General features: G+C 44.8%; 1 protein-coding gene across 1 annotated transcript in view; it reads right to left on the bottom strand.

The window, feature by feature from the left end:
* Positions 1-1,267: 1,267 nt before the first annotated feature.
* LOC121005597 (oocyte zinc finger protein XlCOF7.1-like) overlaps positions 1,268-22,873 on the bottom strand; it is a 35,903-nt gene continuing 14,297 nt past the window's right edge. The window contains exons 5-8 of the mRNA XM_040438375.1: positions 13,204-13,368; positions 11,613-11,750; positions 3,895-4,003; positions 1,268-2,552 (exon numbers count right to left, since the gene is read on the bottom strand). Coding sequence (XP_040294309.1) covers positions 1,303-2,552; positions 3,895-4,003; positions 11,613-11,750; positions 13,204-13,368 — 1,662 coding nt within the window. The 3' untranslated portion in view covers positions 1,268-1,302. The remainder of the gene's footprint in view (positions 2,553-3,894; positions 4,004-11,612; positions 11,751-13,203; positions 13,369-22,873) is intronic.

The following is a 22,873-nucleotide window of genomic DNA, read 5'->3' as shown; positions in this document are numbered from 1 at the left end:
ATTGGAAGTGTATGGCCAGCAGGGTATAGAGCCACACGGCACTTGTTAGGGCTGTATAGGGCACATATATGGAGCTATCCTTACCAAAGAGAATATGCTTCTAAGAGAAAATATCATGGTATGAAATCGGAGACATACAGCGGTACATTAGAGGACCCATGCACACCTACTGGAGTCCAGTTACAATTATGTACAAAGCGATTCAGCAATGTGTGCACAAAGCCTAAGGCTTGTAGAATATTGCCTTGTATCAGAGGAAGCATGTCTTCTAGAGAAGATGGAATTATTTTACTACTCTTTAAAGACTTATTAAGGCAAGCAAATGGCGATTTTTTTTTAAACAGACTGAACACGAATAGAGTTTATGGACAGTCCATTTTTCTTGCACCCCCATTCACAAGAATCTTGAGGGAAAATCATACCTAAATGGTGTATGCTGTGATTTTCTTTGCACTGATGGTCCATTTGGAAAATCACACATGTGAATTGGCCCAGTGACTATAATGGGCCTGGGTTCAGTTCGGGTGCTGTCCATTCTATATTCGGACAGCACCCGGACATGAACATTAGGACTCATGCATACGAACGTATTTTTCTTCCGTTTCTGTTCCGTTTTTTTACAGGTTCTTATGTGGAACCATTCATTTCAATAGGGCTTGAAAAAAACTGAAATGACTCTTTGTGCATTCCATGTTCGTATGTCTGTTCCGCAAAAAAAAAAGGACATATCCTATTCTTGTCTGTTTTGCAGACAAGGACAGGCATTGTAACAATGTATCCGCAAAAAAACCAGATGCAACACGAATGTCATCCATTTTTTTTTGCGGACCACAAAATACATACACTCGTGTGCATGAGCCCTTAGTATGAGTCCACTTATGGGCTTCAGTTACATGGAACCCACAGAAGCATGAACACATGACCATTATTCATTGATGTAAACTTCTTAGTTCAGCCTGTTTATTTTCCAGTTACCGAAAAGTTCTTCCAAGTATAATGCCTTCAAAACCAGAATAGATAGACTAGGCTCCAAAATAAATCACCATCTACTCTCAAAAAACTAATATCATATGACTGAAGTCCAAGTCAGATTTGCAAAGTAAACCAACCAAACATATTTTCAACTGTGGCCATCAAAAATGTAGAGATCACCAAGACATTTTTTGTGTTTGCCCTGGTGACCAGCACTGGAGTTAATCAATGTGCAATAGTGAATAGCTAAAGGTTCATTCTCACATATTAATGATTTTATTCCAACCTATTTCCCCATAGAGTTCTCCAAACAACATCATACTAGATTCATCATTGAAGCATCTGAATTGGGGCCACATTTGAGTCTACTATGAAAGTCATTGGCATTGGGAGGAAGGTTTTAACAGTCACTGGCTTTTTTGCTTTATGCACCTTTTGATGTTTCACAAGATTACCCCTGCCAGGAAAGCATCGCCCACACTCTAAGCAGACAAAGGGCTTCTCTCCCGTGTGGATCCTTTGATGTATAATCAGCGTGCTCTTCCTAGTAAAACGTTTCCCACAAGCAGGACATGAGTAGGGTTTTTCTCCTGTGTGACTTCTGATGTGATTAGAAAGATTGGACTTATTGGAGAAGTATTTTCCACATTCAGGACACCTCAGTTTCTCTATTCTGTGAACAGTTTGATGATACATAAGATCTGACTTGGAGGTAAAACCCTCTGAGCACTCCATGCAATTAAAGGACAGAGTTTGGCCCAAGACATTGTTTTCTTCCAAGGAGACTGGTTCTTCCTCAATATAAGTAAAGTATTGTGTATGATCTGCCAGCCAAGAAACGCCTGTGGCTGTTTTATCTCCTCCATGATATGTGACGGGTTCCTCCTTAATATAAGGACATGGATGTTGTGTTACATGATTTGTGGGCATATAAATGTTGGAGTCTGTAAGATCTCCTTCCTCGTACGAAACTGGCTCCTCCTTAATATGAACAGATGGGAATTGTGTATGATCTTCAGGTATATAAAATGTGTTAGCTGTAGTCCTTTCTTCTTCACATGGATCATATTCCACTTTTATATGAGGAGGTAGATTGCGTGATGTATGATCAGTAGGTCTATAAGTGCCAGGGTAGGTGAGATTTTCTTCATCACAGCAGGAAATTTCCATAACACGAATAGATGGACAGTTTTGCGTACCTTCTGGAGGTGTATACTTGGCATCTGGTAGAACATTTTTTTCAGATGGAACACGTTCCTCCATATCCTGAGTAGATGGACATTGTTCTTTATGATTTGTGTGCGTATATACACAGGTGTTTGTGATGTTTTCTCCATCATGTGAGACCGGTTCCTCTTTAATTAATGTAGACAGATATGAATATGTAGAATTCGTTTCTGACAGATCTTTCTCATCACAGGACTTTGGTGCCTTTAACTTATTTTTCACCGATTCTTTAAATTTGTTGGTCTTTTTAAGGTAAGTAGATTTTTGCTGGTCACTATTAGAACTTGTATATCGGTTTGCATAGTTTGAATAAGAAATGTGTTGGAGGGATTTAATCTGATCACATGGAAGAACTGTAAAAAAAAAAAAAGTTACAAATCCTTTAATATTTTGCTGTATCTGATATTCTGTAATATTCAACCCCCAAACACAAAATGTCTGCATTAGTCCTTTTATTCTTTGAAATTTCTCTAAATGCTCCAAAAGTTGATTACTGATTTTGCATGAAACTAAGGGGCACATTTATTAAGACCGGCATTTTAGATGCCGGTCTTAATAAAGGGCCATAACTGGTGGTGGTTCCGCCAAAGTTATGAGGAGGCGCAGGACTTTCCATAACTTCGGCACATCCAGCGTCAGTTCTAAATGTAAAATCTTTTTACTTTTGAGCCGTCTTAGGGCTCTTTCACACTTGCGTTCTTGTCTTCCGGCATAGAGTTCAGTCGTCGGGGCTCTATGCCGGAAGAATCCTGATCAGGATTATCCTAATGCATTCTGAATGGAGAGAAATCCGTTCAGGATGCATCAGGATGCATCAGGATGTCTTCAGTTCCGGAACGGAACGTTTTTTGGCCGGAGAAAATACCGCAGCATGCTGCGCTTTTTGCTCCGGCCAAAAATCCGGAACACTTGCCGCAAGGCCGGATCCGGAATTAATGCCCATTGAAAGGCATTGATCCGGATCCGGCCTTAAGCTAAACGTCGTTTCGGCGCATTGCCGGAGCCGACATTTAGCTTTTTCAGAGTGGTTACCATGGCTGCCAAGACGCTAAAGTCCTGGCAGCCATGGTAAAGTGTAGCGGGGAGCGGGGGAGCAGTGTACTTACCGTTCGTGCGGCTCCCCGGGCGCTCCAGAGTGACGTCAGGGCGCCCTAAGCGCATGGATCATGTGATCACATGGATCACGTCATCCATGCGCATGGGGCGCTCTGACGTCATTCTGGAGCGCCCCGGGAGCCGCACGGACTGTAAGTATACTGCTCCCCCGCTCCCCGCTCCTACTATGGCAACCAGGACTTTAATAGCGTCCTGGGTGCCATAGTAACACTGAACGCATTTGGAAGACGGTTCCGTCTTCAAATGCTTTCAGTACACTTGCGTTTTTCCGGATCCGGCGTGTAATTCCGGCAAGTGGAGTACACGCCGGATCCGGACAACGCAAGTGTGAAAGAGGCCTTACATTTAGACCATTTTCTACGCCTAAAACAGGTGGAGAAAATGATGAATCAGACGGGCCTCCTCCTTTTCATGCCACGCCCACAATTATTTTAGACCTGGCGTGACTGGGGCAAAGTCGCAGATAGTCGCCATCTGCGCCTGAAATACTCCATAATTTAGGTGTATTTCAGATTAATAAATGACCCCCTAAGTGACCCCCTATATAATTGATAGCTGACTCATCGTGTACTTTCTTACCTGGTGATGTGAGGGTCATGACATTTTTGTACAGATCCTTGTGTTCTTCTAAATACTCCCACTCCTCCATGGAGAAATAGACAGTGACATCCTGACACCTTACAGGAACCTGACACACACAGTGATACAGTCATCATACAGACACATTATTACTTGCTGTTCACTTTACAGATATTAATGAAATAAATCACTGTTCGCCCTGCAATGTGTTCTAATTGAAAGAAGTCATGTACAGACTATATACTTTCTATTGCATGTTCTTTTCCAGGATATATAAAGAACTCTATAAGGCCAAAGTGCTAAGCAGCACATTGCTACATTTCCATTCTATCTAAAGAAGTGTCTTCTATGACTAACCTGGTAAAAATTGAAGGCTATGAACACCTCAGTTTTGTATCTTTGGACTTTACTTATTTGGGCTAAAACAATAACATTTTACATAAGGAGATGTGCAGCCAACAATCAAAGATGTTTATGCCAACATAAAAGATGTGATCAAAGACCAACAAGCTGATGATCGCTGGGCATAACATGTGGCAGTGATCATGAAATCAGCCGCTATAAAATGGCTTTAAAGGGGATTCCCAACCCCAAAAGACAATCTTTATTATGACCCGGAATGTGGTCCACATAAAAACACTCACCTGCTCTCCACTGCTCTGTGCTCCCTCCAATCACCAGTGTTTAAACATCCAGACAGGGTCTCAGTGGCACTGCAGCCATTCACTGGCCTCAGAGAGTCACATCACTGCTGGGTCACTCACTGCTTGGAGACACATCACCACTGAGACCAGTAAATCGCTGCTGCAGCAGCATATGAGACCCCTTCTGGAAACGTACACACTTGGGACTGAAAGAAGAATGGAATGGACCCTCAGCATTGAACTGGCGTTATGCAGACCACATTCTGGGACACATGAAATTTGGCTTTGGGGTTGAAAATCCCCTTTAAGAGTGGAAAAAGAATAATAAAAACAGCGTAATCTGAGGAGCATAAAAAGAAGATATTAACAAGCATGTTCACTGTTAGTATAATTTTAAATAATATCAAGGCACATGGGACTCTGGCCAACATCCATTTGTCACGGGGTTCCGAAGGTGCACTCGGTCCCCCATTGCCCGCAGAACTGTTGCTTAGCTTTTGGAATGAGGTTCTGTGTTTGACCTCATTCCCAGGGCGGCTTTACTAGCTGGGTGGCTCCCTGCTCCTAGTCTGCCTTGAGCGCCGAGCTGATCACTCGGTGCTCGACTGGTTGGTCTGTCGGTCATGTGACGCTGGCCACGTCACATGACCCTCACTCCCCACTATAAATACAGGCAGCCTGCTGGCTACAGGTTGCCTGTTAATTTCTAGGTTCCTGGCTATTTGTTGGACTACTGAATATTTACCTGATCCTGTTCCCTGACGATCCTCTGCCTGTTCCTCCTGTACTGCGCATACATCCTGGTATTGTGACCTCGGCTCCCACCTGACTACTCTCTTTGGACTCCTCTTGTACTTCGCTACTCTCCTGGTATTTGACCCCGGCTTCTCCTGACCATTCTTTGCTTAATCCGTTGTACTGCGTAGCTCTCTTGGTTCTGACCTGGTCCGTTCATGTTCGGTATTTTGTCTTGTCTGTCTTCCCTGCACATATCCTAAGTTAGGGACTGCCGTCCAGTTGTCCCCTGTCATCAGGACTCGTGAGGCAAGTAGGCAGGGCCAGAGGTGAGGGTGGAGCGCAGTGGTCACTATCCTTCCCCCTGTGTGTGTGTGGACGTGACCGTTACAGATTAACAGGCCCAATAACCACTGTATCATGAATCCTCTTACTACCCTGACTGACCATGTCTCTAATTTGACACAGAGGGTGCAGGAGCTAGGAGAGAAACTCCGTTCTTGTGAGTTAGGGCAAGGTTCTTCCACTCCTCTGTCCTCCAGTCCATATTTTGAACCCCAGATCAAGCTCCCAGAACCCTTTTCTGGAGACCGGAAGAGGTTTCTCTCCTTTAAGGAGAATTGCAAACTCTACTTCCGTTTGCGCCCCGTGTCCTCCGGTCCCGAGAGCCAACGCGTGGGGATTATCATTTCTCTACTACAGGGTGATCCCCAGGACTGGGCATTTTCGTTACCTCCTGGGGCCAGTTGTCTAACTTCTGTGGAGGTTTTTTTTCAGGCCCTGGGTACCCTCTATGACGAACCAGACAGGGCCCTGGTAGCCGAGACAGCTCTTAGGGCACTGGTTCAGGGCCATCTCCCTGCGGAGGAGTATTGCACCCAATTCAGACGGTGGTGTGTCCCCTCAGGATGGAATGAACCAGCCCTGAAAAGTCAGTTTAGGTCTGGTCTATCTGATAATTTAAAAGATCTATTGGTCAATTACCAAATTCCTGAGACCTTAGAGGAGATGATGACCCTAGTTGTCCGACTTGACAGACGAGTTAGAGAGAGACGACAAGAACGACAGTTCTGTTCTCAGATGGTGCTCCAGCCAGAGGCCTTTTCCAGGGACAACACTGAGGTCTCCACCGAGGAACCCATGCAGGTTGGCATGACCCGGGGTAATCTTCGTCGCAGACGCGGAGAGTGCTTCTACTGTGGAGATCCTGGCCATTGGATCAACAAGTGTCCTAAGAGGGTTCTCTCTGACAAGTCTTCTAAGGCAAGACAACCTAAAGACCAGGTACACCGTGATTTTTCTAAAGGTAAGCTTTTGGTACCCATAACAATTTCTCTGGGGGTTAATAAGTGGCCGGATAAGGCCTTTATTGACTCCGGTTCAGCGGCCAGCTTTATTGACTTTGAGTTTGCTTGTAAATTGGGTATTCCAATGTTTGCTTTACCTACACCTATCCATGTCATGGCTATTGATGCTACTCCCCTGATTGGTGGTACGGTGAGGTCATGTAACTCTGAAATTTCTCTGTCCGTGGGTGTGTGCCACTCTGAGAGATGTTCTCTTCTAGTCCTGGAGAACCTACCGGTTGAGGTGGTACTAGGGTTGCCTTGGCTCCGTTTACATAACCCCACAATTGATTGGTCCAAAGGAGAGTTGGTGAAATGGGGACCTAAGTGTGACTCATGCTTGTCCGTGGTCCAGGCTGGGGTTTCAGTAGGGTCTAATACATTACCCTCTCTTATTAAGGAATATTCTGATGTGTTCTCATCCCTTACTCCAGAGGTTCTACCCCCCCATAGACCTTATGATTGCGCCATAGAGCTAATTGAGGGTGCCGAATTTCCTAAAGGTCGAATTTATAATCTTTCAGGGCCCGAACGCAAGGCTATGGAAGATTATATTAAGGAGAGCCTTGCTAAAGGGCATATTAGACCTTCAGTCTCTCCTATGGGAGCAGGGTTTTTCTTTGTTAAAAAGAAGGATGGTGGTCTTAGGCCTTGTATTGATTACCGGAGATTAAATAAAATCACTGTCCAAAATAGATACTCTCTCCCATTGATTCTGGATTTATTTAACCAGGTTTTTCGAATCTCATGTGTCCCATGTCAAACAAGTATTAGAGGTGTTGAGGGAGAACCAGCTATCCGCTAAGCAAGAGAAATGTGTCTTTGGTGTACAGGAGATACTGTTTCTAGGGCATGTTTTGACTCCTCACGCCTTTAAGATGGATCCTGGTAAGGTTTTAGCAATTAAGGAATGGGTAAGGCCTTCATCCTTAAAGGCTTTACAACGGTTTTTGGGTTTCGCTAATTACTACCGTAAATTTATCATGAATTTTTCTGTAATTGCTAAGCCATTGACCGACCTTACTAAGAAAGGGGCGGATTTGGAGAATTGGTCTACCAAGGCCATTTCTTCATTTGAAACATTAAAAAAGGCATTTAGTAGCGCTCCCATTCTGATCCAGCCTGATCATGAGAGACCCTTTATTGTGGAGGTGGATGCGTCCGAGGACGGCGCAGGAGCAGTCCTTTCACAAGGTCCTGCTAGCCTCACTAACCTGAGACCGTGTGCCTTCTTCTCTAGGAAATTCTCTCCCACGGAGAGAAACTACGACATAGGGAATAGGGAGCTGTTGGCCATTAAATGGGCATTTGAGGAGTGGAGACATTTTTTGGAGGGGGCAAGGCATCGAGTAACTGTTGTCACTGACCATAAAAACCTAATGTTTCTCGAGTCCGCTAAGAGGTTGAATCCCCGACAAGCCCGATGGGCTCTGTTTTTTACCCGTTTTGATTTCTCCATTACGTTCAGGCCGGGAAGTAAAAATGTGAAGGCAGACGCATTATCGCGGAGCTTCCATGCTTTTCAACCCACTGAGACACCGCCTGAATCCATCCTACCAGCAAACATCTTCTTAGTGGCTCTAACCCAGGATATCTCGGCTCGCATTAAGGCTGAACACCATCTGGCACCGGCATCCACCCCAACAGATAAGTTGTTTGTTCCCGTACAATTTCGTTTCCAGCTGTTGGGTGAATGTCACGATTCTGCCTTTTGTGGACATCCGGGTATTGAGGGCACTAAGGATCTGGTTTCTAGATCTTATTGGTGGCCCACTCTGACCAGGGATGTCAAGTCCTACGTGTCAGCCTGTGAGGTTTGTGCCAGGTCTAAGACACCTAAGACTCGCCCTGCTGGTAACCTATGACCCCTACCCATTCCCAGTAGACCCTGGTCCCATATCTCGATGGACTTTATAACTGACCTACCGCTGGCGGAGGGTAAGACTGTGGTTTGGGTAGTGGTCGATAGGTTTAGCAAGATGGTTCATTTCATTCCCCTGTCTAAACTTCCGAATGCTAAAACCCTGGCGTCTATTTTTGTGAGAGAGATTGTTCGTTTACATGGCATCCCGGAAAATATTGTTTCGGACAGGGGTGTGCAGTTTGTGTCCAAATTCTGGAGGGCCTTCTGTCAAAGATGTAAAATTTTGTTGTCTTTTTCTTCCGCCTACCATCCTGAGAGTAATGGGCAGACTGAACGCCTTCATCAGTCTGTGGAACAATTCCTGAGGTTGTATGTTGCTGATGACCAGCAATTATGGGTCAAATTCCTTCCGTTGGCTGAATTTGCTCTGAATAACCGTGTCAATTCTTCTGCTGGGGTCTCCCCTTTCTTTTGTAACTATGATTTTTATCCCCGTTTTCATTCTGGGTCGTCCGTCTCCTCCTCTAACCCTGAAGCTGATAAACTCTCCTCCGAACTGTGCACAGTTTGGGCCCGGGTTCAATCGAACCTAGAAAAGGCTCAATGTTCTCAAAAACTCAAGGCCGATAGGAGACGTTCAAGGGGGGTAAACTTTCAGGTTGGGGATAAAGTATGGTTGTCCTCCAAGAATCTATCTCTCAAGGTAACTTCTAAAAAATTTGCTCCTCGTTTTATTGGACCATATAAGATCACGGAAGTGATTAACCCGGTATCTTTTAGGTTGGAGCTGCCTGAGTCATTCCACATTCATAATGTGTTCCATAAATCTCTGCTTAAAAAATATTTTGAACTGGTAGTACCATCAAAAGCCTCGCCTCCGCCGGTTCTTGTTAATGATGCTGTCGAGTATGTGGTGTCTAAAATAGTCGATGTCAGGAAGGTGCGTAATTCCTTGCAGTACCTGATTCACTGGAAGAGGTATGGACCTGAAGAGAGATCTTGGGTACCTGCCAGGGAGGTTCATGCTCCTAGACTTGTTCGTAAATTTCATTTAGAACACCCTGAAAAGCCATCGCCTGAAGTTTTGGGTCCGGTGGCCCCTCAAAAAAGGGGGGGTACTGTCACGGGGTTCCGAAGGTGCACTCGGTCCCCCATTGTCCGCAGAACTGTTGCTTAGCTTTTGGAATGAGGTTCTGTGTTTGACCTCATTCCCAGGGCGGCTTTACTAGCTGGGTGGCTCCCTGCTCCTAGTCTGCCTTGAGCGCCGAGCTGATCACTCGGTGCTCGACTGGTTGGTCTGTCGGTCATGTGACGCTGGCCACGTCACATGACCCTCACTCCCCACTATAAATACAGGCAGCCTGCTGGCTACAGGTTGCCTGTTAATTTCTAGGTTCCTGGCTATTTGTTGGACTACTGAATATTTACCTGATCCTGTTCCCTGACGATCCTCTGCCTGCTCCTCCTGTACTGCGCATACATCCTGGTATTGTGACCTCGGCTCCCACCTGACTACTCTCTTTGGACTCCTCTTGTACTTCGCTACTCTCCTGGTAGTTGACCCCGGCTTCTCCTGACCATTCTTTGCTTAATCCGTTGTACTGCGTAGCTCTCTTGGTTCTGACCCGGTCCGTTCATGTTCCGTATTTTGTCTTGTCTGTCTTCCCTGCACATATCCTAAGTTAGGGACTGCCGTCCAGTTGTCCCCTGTCATCAGGACTCGTGAGTCAAGTAGGCAGGGCCAGGGGTGAGGGTGGAGCGCAGTGGTCACTACCCTTCCCCCTGTGTGTGTGTGGACGTGACCGTTACACCATTGATATGGAAAAAAGAAAACTGACCCAAGACTAATGAAAAAGTACTATTTGTATGACAGAAAAAGATTAAAAGGAAATATTTAAGACAGATGTACACCTTTAGAGGCAATTTATCTTTTTCTTGCATTTTACAGATTTTTGGCTAAAAAATCATATTTTCAATTGGCCTTTCTTAAAAATATTGAGCCATTCTGTCACAAAGGATTAACTGTTTTTATAATTGTGAGACTGGTACTTTCACTTTGTGCTGGTCATCTAATAACCCTTATCTCTAAGTTACTAAGAGGTCATAAACACTTATTTAAGCCACATTGTTATCAGTAAGATAAGGATTGAGCTATAATGAGTGTTTATAATGTCAGAGAGCAGAGATAAGGAGCCCGTCTGTTCCCCAGATGACGGAAAGAAAAAATCTACAGGCAGCTAGTAGAGCATCTCAGCTCTGTACACAAAAAAGGATTCCATATTGTTAATATAGACCAATTGAAAAAAATGATTTTTAGCTCAAAATAAGTACAATGCAATAATAAAAACAATTGCTCACAAAGTTGTACATAGCCTTTAAGCTCAAGATATGAAATTTTCTAAAGATGGTAAAAGAGGACCTGTTACTACAAAATGAAATGCAATCTGAAGCACCATGCTGTGGAGCTGGGCAGATTGATATATATTTTTATGGGGAAAGATTCTGTAAAACCTGTACATCTTTGCATTTTTCACCTCCTGTGAACAGCTATCGGTACAGGAGAGGAGGTGTTATCAGTGATTGATATCATTGTGTCTATAACTGTGCATAAGATATAGCTGTCAATCACTTATAAACACCTCCTCCCTGTACCGACAGGTATTAGAAAAAGCAAATATATAAATATATAAATTACAGGTTTTACTGAATCTTTTCCTACAAAAATTTATATTAATCTACCCGGCTTCTCCTGCTCTATAACATGGTGCTTTTAGACTGAATTGCATTTTCTGATTACAGGTCCTCTTTAAGTTTGCCAACAAAGCTTTCAGCTAATAGCTAAATCCCTCGGTTGCATGTTTTTTTCAGTGGGGACAGGAGGAAGAACCACTGCTAGATATCTCTTCAAATCCAACATGTTCAAACCTTGGTGATTTGCCATGCCAATAGGGAACAGTTGGAAGCCCCCCGCATGCATTAGATTGTAACTAGAACTCACCTAAATTAATTTAATGGGCACAAAAGGCTTATGAAAGAAACACCTGGCTGGAAAGCCACAATCCTTCTAGATTGCCTTTCAGATATGTGAACTATTTTGTCCAGGTCTTTAGAGTGTTCAGCATTCCTCACCTCTCCAGTCAGCATCTCAATGACCTTGTTGGCTAGTTTTAGGATCTTCTCCTCACTGTTTCTATCCTGGATCAGTGAGTAAGCTGGATGTTCTCTGATGGGGCTGTGTAATGAGTCCCTCTTCACAAGGTAATAATCCTACATTTTATAATATAACAAATATAATTATTATAACTGTGCAGACACAATTGGTCAAAATAAATAGGAAGGTCTTGATCCACTTGCACCCAATAAGTAGCATCTTATCATTTCCTTCTTAATTAACAAACACTGTTTAGTTAGCTAGATAAGGAGGTTATACTAGAAGAAATTCATTTGTTAATGATCCTCTCAATCAGGGGTGCACAGTCCAAAGTGTTTATTGTCATTTTGTACACCCATTCTTTCTTCTCTGCATTGGTCATAGATATCATGTGATGCATGTCAGCACCCTCTGCAAAGTGTCACGCAGTGTGGAAGCAAGAGCAGGTAATAACTAATAGGGGGCACTTTAGGCCTAGCAGTGTGTGTGGACACAGTGTGCTGACACTTATGGGGACACAGCAGGGTTGTACCTTATGTGAGGGCACTGTAGAACCGGCACTGTTATGAGGTGTACATTGTGGAGCATTCCACCTCTCTGAACCCAATTTACTGGAAGAATGAAGGTTTATTGACACCATGTATAGCACTCCAGAGAGAAGGAGATGATATGAAGAGGTGGCTGCACAATTTTGTTTCAGCTCAGCTGTGTCTATTTCTCTTCATAGTACTGAGAGGAGGAACTCCATTCTCCCAACAGGTGGAAGTCTCAGAGGTGGAACACCCCTCCCACCTAAGAGACATATACCATATAGAAATATATTCTGACAGTGTAGCACTCCTGTACCCCCCTACTTTAGACAGTCAAGTTTGAGTGTAACAGCGGCTGCTGTGCGCCGCTGTTCCCCTGCTTACCGCCGCGGTCCAGGGCGCCGTGTTCAGCGGTTATCTGCTGCCAGTCTTTCCTTTCAGCCCTGGCCACAGCATGCTTGCTCCTTTTTTTCTTGCTACATTTCCTTAATGGCCTGCCTGCGTCACTTCTTGTGTTTTACGGTTTGGATCATGTGACCTCGCTGACCAATCCTAGCCCTCCTGCACATATATAAGTGGCTCTTCCCCCTTCCTAGATGCCTCAGTGTCAAGGTCCTTGTGTCCTGCTAAGGTTTCTGATATCTGCTTGTATTCCTGGACTCTGCTACCTGTTTGATCCCTGCCTGCTTGCCTTGACTCTCCTGTTGCCGATCCGGATTGCCTGACCTATACCTGTAACGCCTGTCTGACTTCGCCTCTGCCTCATCCTTCGGTCCTGCACTGTTGCTCCTGGTAACGACTCAGCCTGCTGACAATGCCTGTACCTCTGGTACCTTTCTCAGGTACCTCCTGCCTCGTGTGCCTATCCTTCTCAAGAGATAGCGACCTGGTGTTCCCCTCAGGAAAGTCTATCCCAACAATCAGAGGTACTGTGAAAATCGAGGGGTTCACTTAGACAACGCCCTTAGAGGAGGTATAACACGAGGCACAGTGGGTTCACACTCGCTGGTTCATGACATTGAGTCCCAGAAAACTTTACCTGTCCAGTCAGCATGTACGTGATCTCAAGTGTGAGATTTAGCACTATTTCAATTAACTCTTCCTCCTGTTTGACTGATTTTGAGTTGTCTCTGCAGAATTGTTTTGCTTTTTGTGCATTCTGTTCAGGTTCTTCAATATCTTTCTTCTTAATAAATTCTTTAACCTAAATGTGGATGAGATAAAAAAAAAAAATGCAGCCTCAGTATCATCTAATTCAGCAGATAGTTGTGCAAATTTGTCCACTGGTTATTCTCAAATCCATGAAAAATTTAAAGGCTTTGGGGACAATTTTTTGTGATTGCATTTTACTCATATTGGGCTTAAAATCATTTTTTCAATTACTCTTTGTTATAAATATTCAGCTGTTCTGTCACAAAGGGTTAACTGCTTGGCAAGCTGTGGGTATCCTACTTTCACTTTGTGCTGGTTATCTAATAACCCTTATCTCTAAATAACTAAAAGGTCATAAACACTTATTTAACCCTTTCACTACTGAGCCACTTTTCATCCTAAATCCCAGGCTGATTTTTGCAAATCTGACATGCGTCACTTTATGTTGTAATAACTTTGGAACGCTTTTACTTAGCCAAGCCATTCTGAGGCTACTTTCACACTAGCGTTCGGGGCTCCGCTTGTGAGTTCCGTTTGAAGGCTCTCACAAGCGGCCCCGAACGCATCCGTCCAGCCCTAATGCATTCTGAGTGGATGCGGATCCGCTCAGAATGCATCAGTCTGGCACCGTTTGTCCTCCGCTCCGCTCAGCAGGCGGACACCTGAACGCAGCTTGCAGCGTTCAGGTGTCCGCCTGGCCGTGCGGAGGCAAACGGATCCGTCCAGACTTACAATGCAAGTCAATGGGGACGGATCCGTTTGAAGTTGACACAGTATGGCTCAATTTTCAAACGGATCCGTCCCCCATTGACTTTTTAATGTAAAGTCAAAACGGATCCGTTTGCATTATCATGAGCAAAAAAAAAAAAAATTTTTTTTTTTTTTTGTTCATGGTAATGCAAACGGATCCGTTCTGAACGGATCCAAGCGTTTGCATTATAGGTGCGGATCCGTCTGTGCAGATACCAGACGGATCCGCACCAAACGCAGGTGTGAAAGTAGCCTGAGATTGTTTTCTCGTGACACATTGTACTTCATGACAGTGGTAAATTTGAGTCAATATATTTCACCTTTATTTATAAAATAATCCAAAATGTAAAAATTTTAATTTCTCTACTTTTAAGACAGATAGTAATACCTCAAAAAATAGTTATTAATCAACATTCCCCATATGTCTGCTTTATGTTGGCATAATTTTGTAAATGTCATTTTATTTTTTTAGGACATTAGAAGGCTTTGAATTGTAGAAGCATTTTTTCCCAAAAATTTCCAAAACTATTTTTTTAAGCACCAATTCAGTTATAAAGTGATTTTGAGGGGCTTACATAATAAAAACCAACCATATGTGGCGGTAAACTGCTCTATTGGCATGTGACAGTGGTCAGAAGGAAACCAGCGCCATATGGATTTTGGAGGCAGATTTTGGTAGAATGGTTTTTAGGCACCATTTTGTATTTGAAGAAACCCTGATGTACCCCTACAGTGGAAACCCTCAAAAGTGACCCCATTTTGGAAACTACACCCCTTAAAGAATATATTAGTGGGGGTACTAAGCACTTTGACCCCCTAAGCGTTTTTTACGGAATTTGGAAACACTTGACTGTGAAAATGAAAAGTTTAATTTCTTCCAATAAAATGTTGCTTTAGCCCCAAATTTCACAACGGGTAACAGGAGAAAAAGCACCCCATAATTTGTTACTCATTTTCTCCTGAATACGTCAACACCCCATATGTGGTGGAAAAACTGCTGTAGGGACACATGGCAGGCTTCAGAACAGAAGGAGTGCCATAAGGCAGTGCAGGTTCTGATGGATTGGTTTACGGGTGCCATTGGTTTTCATATTTTGAGTGATTGTCTTATGTGGGGGCTAATTTTTTGCGGAATGAGATGACGTTTTTATTGGTACCATTTTGGGGTACATGGGACTTTTTGATCGCTTGGTATTACACTTTTTGTGAGGTAAGGTATTCAGAAAATGGCTTTTTAGGCATGGTTTTTATAGAATTTTTTTTACCGCGTTCACCTAATAGGGTGGATCATGTGATATTTTTATAGAGCCGGTCGATACGGACGCGGTAATACCTAATATGTCTACTTTTCTTTTTTTCACTATTTAAAAAAATATATAATTACTTTATTTTGGGAAAAGGATGCATTTTTCTTTTTTACTTGAAACTTTTAATTTTTTTTTTTTTACTTTTCTTTTCACTTTGTTTTTTGTCCCACTCTGGGACTTTAACTTTTGGGGGTCTGATCCCCTGTACAATGCATTGTGTCCAGGGGGCTGGATCTCACAGGCTCACACGAAAGGCAGCCATGATGCCTAAGGAAGGCATTGGGCTGCCGTCCAAGCCATTGGGTCCCGATCATAGCAGCATGGGGACCCGATGGGTGCTCCCTCCCTCTCCACACATCACACGTGCGGCGGTCAGCAGGTGCCACGATGCCGGCGCATATAGCAGGTGTCCGGCTATCAGTCACTGCCGGACCCCTGCAGCTGATCGGGCGGGCGGAGCTCCTGCACCGCCCTGATAACCACACCGTAGTATTAGGGTGCTGATATTTAAGCCACAGTAGCCAGCGCCGTACATGTACGGCGCTGGTACTGAATGGGTTAAGCCACATCCTTATCATTAAGATAAGAATTGAGCTATAATGAGTGTTTAGGAGGTCAGAGATCAGAGCTAAGGACCCGTCAGCTGAGCTGCCTGACGGAGCAGAGTGAAAACAGACAGCATACCACTAGAGAATCTCAAGGCTGTACAAAGAAAAGGGTTCAAAACGTTTAAAATGGTTTTCTGGGATTTTAATATTGATGACCTATCTTCAGAATAGGTCATCAATATCAGATTGGCGGGGGTCTAACACACTGCACCACCCCTGACCAGCTAGTTGAAGATTAGGCCGTGCTCTGTGCAAGTGCAGCCTTACTTTCATTATTTACTTGTTCAATATCGACATCGCATCAGTGGGCAGGTGTAATTACAAGCCATCCCATTCACTTCTATGAGACAGCTAGTTCCTATTCAAGTGTATACTACAGAGTTGTCACATATAAGTGAAAGGGATGGCCTGTAATTACACATTCTCACCACAACGGCAAGCAGATAAACAATGATGGGAAGGCTGCGCTCACATAAAGCGTGGCCTTCTCTTAAACCAGCTGATCGCCGGGGGTGTCAGACCCCCGTCGATCTGATATTGATGACCTATTCTGAGGATAGGTAATCAATCCTGGAAAAACCCTTTAATAAAAACCAATTGAAAAAAATATTTTTAGCTCAAAATGAGTACAATGCAATAATAAAAAAACATTGGCATATAAAATGGGGCTAACTATCAATTCCTTCTTTCTTGGTAGGAGTGGGCTGATCCTACTTCCTGCCAGGAGAGGGAGGTGTTAGCTAGGACTGTGAGGAGTGAGGAAGCATGTCCAATTGTTCCTGTTCCTAAGCCCTTAGGGACCAGGGAATCAACTAATCTGTGAGACCACTACTCCAGAGAGACTTTAAAGGCAAAACTAAAGATATTGTGCAAAGCTACAGCATTACAGTCAGTTACCAGCAACCATAGCTATCCAGTCTTTACTGCAGGTGAGGGACTACGGCTCAGACACCATCATCTTAGACCACATCGAGACCCGGCCAACTCTAAAAATCTGTATTACCAAGTGGACACCTACTGCCACAAGTGCTAGTTTTCAGCTATTAGCCAGAATTTAAGGGTAGAAACATCAGCAAGATAGCATACCAGAGGTGCCATTATCTTCCACTTTGCCAGCCATCATATCTCATCATCTAGGAAGAGGAATTGAACTGTGTACAACTACTGGTGGATGTACTAGAACTCCTATTTTGTGCTAAGTAAAGAGAGACTTTTTTTCTTCTACTTCTGGCCTGATTCCTTATACCATCTTTTCACTGCACTGATCCCCAGGGAGCAGTAGCATGAGGGAGTATACCATGACACATCATCTCATCAGGGCCACTACTACGCCAATCCTCTGCTCTAGCTTCAGGGGCTCGCTGCAGAGTGACACATTTTATGCATTTATATACATTTTAACTTTTATGTAATTTTGCTATGATATTATCGCCTCACCACACGTCATTCTGGTCTGGTCAGGACTAGAGTTGAGCGGACACCTGGATGTTCAAGTTCGGCAGGTTCGGCCAAACTTGAAAAAAAAAATTCGGGTTCGGGACCCGAACTTGACCCCATTGAAGTCAATGGGGACCCGAACTTTTGAGCACTAAAATGGCTGTAAAAATGTCATGGAGAGAGCTAGAGGGCTGCAAAAGGCAGCAAAATGTGCTTAAAGGGCTTCTGTCAGCCCACTAAACCGTTTTTTTTTTTTTGCGCCAGATATTGAATGAAAACAGGCAGGGCCAGCGGAGAAAGATCCCGTCCGCTGGCCCTGTCAATCAACAAGCAGAGGGGGCGTCATTACCATCGGAGGATGCGGCTGCTACCAGCAAGTAGCCGCCCTACTTGCTGGTAGCAAGGTAATTTACATATTATAAAAATAGGGTTTTAGCAAATTCTACTGAACCAAAATTATTATTTTACTTATGTATGGATAAATCGCAGTGTAGGTGTTGTTATTATTAAGCAAAAAAAAAAAAAAAAAAACGGTTTAGTGGGCTGACAGAAGCCCTTTAAGAGCATAGCAAATGCTTTGCAAACAAATGTGGATAGGGAATTAAAAAAACATAAAAGACCTTAAAAAATAATAATTAGGAATGATGTAGGAGGAAGAGGTTGAGGAGGCGGTGAATGGGTGGATGTGGCCTTGTAGGCTCACGTGGCGGTCTAGGGAGAAGCGGCGGCGAAGGAGGAATAGGTAGCCAACACAGATGTGTGTTATTTTGCATTTTTACATAGGGGTATCCCCCAAAATATTGGGACATATATAAAAAAAAAAAGGAATAAGTGCACTTGAGTAAAAGGATGGATAGTTGAGGCTGTTAGAACTGTCTGTTCTGCACAAGGTACAGACAAGTCCTGAGGGATCCAAGCCTGGTTCATTTTAATGAACGTGAGCTTGTCCACGCTGGCTGTGGACAGGCGGCTGCGTCTGTCTGTAATGAATACACGTTCAGAGAGTACACTGGCTGCAGGGCAGGCCAGCACCTCCAAGGCATACAGGGCAAGCTCTGACCATGTGGACAATTTGGAGACCCAGAAGTTGAATGGGGCAGAACCATCAGTCATTACGTGTAAGCGTGTGCACAGGTACTGTTCCACCATGTTGTTCAAATGCTGCCTCCTGCTAACACGCTCCATATCAGCAGTTGGGGCCGGTTGTTGCGGCGAGGTGACAAAGCTTTTCCACATGTCGGCCATGCTAACCCTGCCTTCTGAGGTGCTGGCGCTGACACAGCTGTGTTGGCGACCTCTTCCTCCTCCCCTGCCTTCGCCTTGTGCTTCCACTTGTCCCCCGGCGTCAGTCAGGAATGCTCTCAGAAGCGCATCTACCAGCGTGCACCTGTAGTCGCGCATCTTACGATCACGCTCCAGTGAGGGAATTAAGGACGGCACATTGTCTTTGTAACGGGGATCCAGCAGGGTGGCCACCCAGTAGTCAGCACACGTTAAAATGTGGGCAACTCTGCTGTCGTTACGCAGGCACTGCAGCATGTAGTCGCTCATGTGTGCCAGACTGCCCAGAGGTAAGGACAAGCTGTCCTCTGTGGGAGGCGTATCGTCTGCGTCCTCCGTATCCCCCCCAGCCACGCACCAGTGATGGGCCTGAGCTGCGTTGGATGCCACCACGCTGTGAACATGCTTCTTCCGAATCCTACTCCTCCTCCTCCAGTAGTGGGCCCTGGCTGGCCAAATTTGTACCTGGCCTCTGCTGTTGCAAAAATCCTCTTTCTGAGCCACTTCTAAAAGACTGGCCTGAAAGTGTTAGAGATGACCCCTCTTCCTCGTCCTGGGCCACATCCTCTTCCATCATCACCCTAAGTGTTTTCTCAAGGAGACATAGAAGTGGTATTGTAACTCTGATAACGGCGTCATCGCCACTGGCCATGTTGGTGGAGTACTCGAAACAGCGCAACAGGGCACACTTGATTTTATCCGATACTTGGTTATGCAGGGAGGGCAGAGAAGTAGTGCAGAGAAGTAGTGGCGGCTAGGAACGACGTACTGTGGGACAGCAAGCGACATGAGCTGTTTGAAGCTGTCCGTCTCCACCAGCCTAAATGACAGCATTTCAAAGGCCAGTAGTTTAGAAATGCTGGCATTCAGGGCCAGGGATCGAGGGTGGCTAGGTGGGAATTTACGCTTTCTCTCAAAGGTTTGTGAGATGGAGAGCTGAATGCTTCCGTGTGACATGGTGGAGATGCTTGGTGACGGAGGTGGTGTTGTCGGTGGCACATCCTCTGTTTGCTGGGCGGCATGTGCCAACGTTCCTCCAGAGGCGGAGGAAGAGGCCGAGGCAGCAGCAGAAGAGGGAGCAGGAGGGGCCTTTCTTGGTTTTGAAGGTGCTTACTCCACTGCAGCCCGTGTCTCGCATGTAGATGCCTGGTCATGCAGGTTGTGTTAAGGTTCAGAATGTTAATGCCTCGCTTCAGGCTCTGATGGCACAGCGTGCAAACCACTTGGGTCTTGTCGTAAGCACATTGTGTGAAGAAGTGCCATGCCAGGGAACTTCTTGAAGCTGCCTTTGGTGTGCTCGGTCCCTGGTGACGGTGGCCAGTAGCAGGCGAACTGTTTTGGCGACGGCTGCTCTGCTTTTGCACCCTGCTCCCGCTTTTGCTACGCTGTTGGCTCGGTCTCACCACTGCCTCTTCCTCCGAACTCTGAAAGTCAGTGGCACGACCTTCATTCCATGTGGGGTCTAGGACCTCATCGTCCCCTGCATCGTCTTCCACCCAGTCTTCCTCCCTGACCTCCTTTTCGGTCTGCACACTGCAGAAAGACCCAGCAGTTGGCACCTGTGTTTCGTCATCATCAGAGACGTGCTGAGGTGGTATTCCCATGTCTTCATCAGGAAACATAAGTGGTTGTGCGTCAGTGCATTCTATGTCTTCCACCCCTGGGGAAGGGCTAGGTGGATGCCCTTGGAAAACCCTGCCAGCAGAGTCTTCAAACAGCATAAGAGACTGCTGCATGACTTGAGGCTCAGACAGGTTCCCTGATATGCACGGGGGTGATGTGACAGACTGATGGGCATGGGTTTCAGGTGCCACCTGTGCGCTTTCTGCAGAAGACTGGGTGGGAGATAATGTGAACGTGCTGGATCCACTGTCGGCCACCCAATTGACTAGCGCCTGTACTTGCTCAGGCCTTACCATCCTTAGAACGGCATTAGGCCCGACCAAATATCGCTGTAGATTCTGGTGGCTACTGGGATCTGAGGTAGTAGTTTCAGTAGGACGTGTAGCTGTGGCAGAACGGCCACGTCCTCTCCCTGCACCAGAGGCTCCACCAACACCACCACCACGACCGCGTCCCTTATTAGATGTTTGCCTCATAGTTAGCGTTCACAAAGCAAAGTAAAAAGTGGTTAAGTCTGTTAAAAATAATTAACCGCCAATAAAAACTCTGATGTAGGGTAATGCACTCAATTTTTTTTTTTAAAACTCTATATGACAGCGGTATTTGTGGCCTAAATTTCACAGTAACTTATGCACGTCTAATCCCAGATGTGCAGTATATATCAGAGGGTTTTTACACCCCAGTAACCAAAAAGCCGTATTTCTGGCCTAAATGTGACAGTCACTTATGCACGTCTAATCCCAGATGTGCAGTCTATATCAGAGGGTTTTTTCACCCCAGTAACCAAAAAGCCGTATTTCTGGCCTAAATGTGACAGTCACTTATGCACGTCTAATCCCAGATGTGCAGTATATCAGAGGGGTTTTTCACCCCAGTAACCAAAAAGCCGTATTTCTGGCCTAAATGTGACAGTCACTTATGCACGTCTAATCCCAGATGTGCAGTATATCAGAGGGTTTTTTCACCCCAGTAACCAAAAAGCCGTATTTCTGGCCTAAATGTGACAGTCACTTATGCACATCTAATCCCAGATGTGCAGTATATTAGAGGGTTTTTACACCCCAGTAACCAAAAAGCCGTATTTCTGGCCTAAATGTGACAGTCACTTATGAACGTCTAATCCCAGATGTGCAGTATATCAGAGGGTTTTTTTCACCCCAGTAACCAAAAAGCCGTATTTCTGGCCTAAATGTGACAGTCACTTATGCACGTCTAATCCCAGATGTGCAGTATATTAGAGGGTTTTTTCACCCCAGTAACCAAAAAGCCGTATTTCTGGCCTAAATGTGACAGTCACTTATGCACGTTTAATCCCAGATGTGCAGTATATCAGAGGGTTTTTTCACCCCAGTAACCAAAAATCTGTATTTCTGGCCTCAATGTGACAGTCACTTATGCACGTCTAATCCCAGATGTGCAGTATATCAGAGGGTTTTTTCACCCCAGTAACCAAAAATCTGTATTTCTGGCCTCAATGTGACAGTCACTTATGCACGTCTAATCCCAGATGTGCAGTATATTAGAGGGGTTTTTCACCCCAGTAACCAAAAAGCCGTATTTCTGGCCTAAATGTGACAGTCACTTATGCACGTCTAATCCCAGATGTGCAGTATATTAGAGGGTTTTTTCACCCCAGTAACCAAAAAGCTGTATTTCTGGCCTAAATGTGACAGTCACTTATGCACATCTAATCCCAGATGTGCAGTATATATCAGACGATTTTTTCACCCCAGTAACCAAAAAGCCGTATTTCTGGCCTAAATGTGACAGTCACTTATGCACGTCTAATCCCAGATGTGCAGTATATTAGAGGGTTTTTACACCCCAGTAACCAAAAAGCCGTATTTCTGGCCTAAATGTGACAGTCACTTATGCACGTCTAATCCCAGATGTGCAGTCTATATCAGAGGGTTTTTTCACCCCAGTAACCAAAAAGCCGTATTTCTGGCCTAAATGTGACAGTCACTTATGCACGTCTAATCCCAGATGTGCAGTATAGCAGAGGGGTTTTTCACCCCAGTAACCAAAAAGCCGTATTTCTGGCCTAAATGTGACAGTCACTTATGCACGTCTAATCCCAGATGTGCAGTATATCAGAGGGTTTTTTCACCCCAGTAACCAAAAAGCCGTATTTCTGGCCTAAATGTGACAGTCACTTATGCACGTCTAATCCCAGATGTGCAGTATATCAGAGGGTTTTTTCACCCCAGTAACCAAAAAGCCGTATTTCTGGCCTAAATGTGACAGTCACTTATGCACGTCTAATCCCAGATGTGCAGTATATCAGAGGGTTTTTTCACCCCAGTAACCAAAAAGCCGTATTTCTGGCCTAAATGTGACAGTCACTTATGCACGTCTAATCCCAGATGTGCAGTATATCAGAGGGGTTTTTCACCCCAGTAACCAAAAAGCCGTATTTCTGGCCTAAATGTGACAGTCACTTATGCACGTCTAATCCCAGATGTGCAGTATATCAGAGGGTTTTTTCACCCCAGTAACCAAAAAGCCGTATTTCTGGCCTAAATGTGACAGTCACTTATGCACGTCTAAT

This window comes from Bufo bufo, chromosome 6 (genome assembly GCF_905171765.1).
Source record: "Bufo bufo chromosome 6, aBufBuf1.1, whole genome shotgun sequence".
Taxonomy (NCBI): Eukaryota; Metazoa; Chordata; class Amphibia; order Anura; family Bufonidae; genus Bufo; species Bufo bufo.
This window is presented reverse-complemented; position numbering and strand designations above follow the sequence as displayed.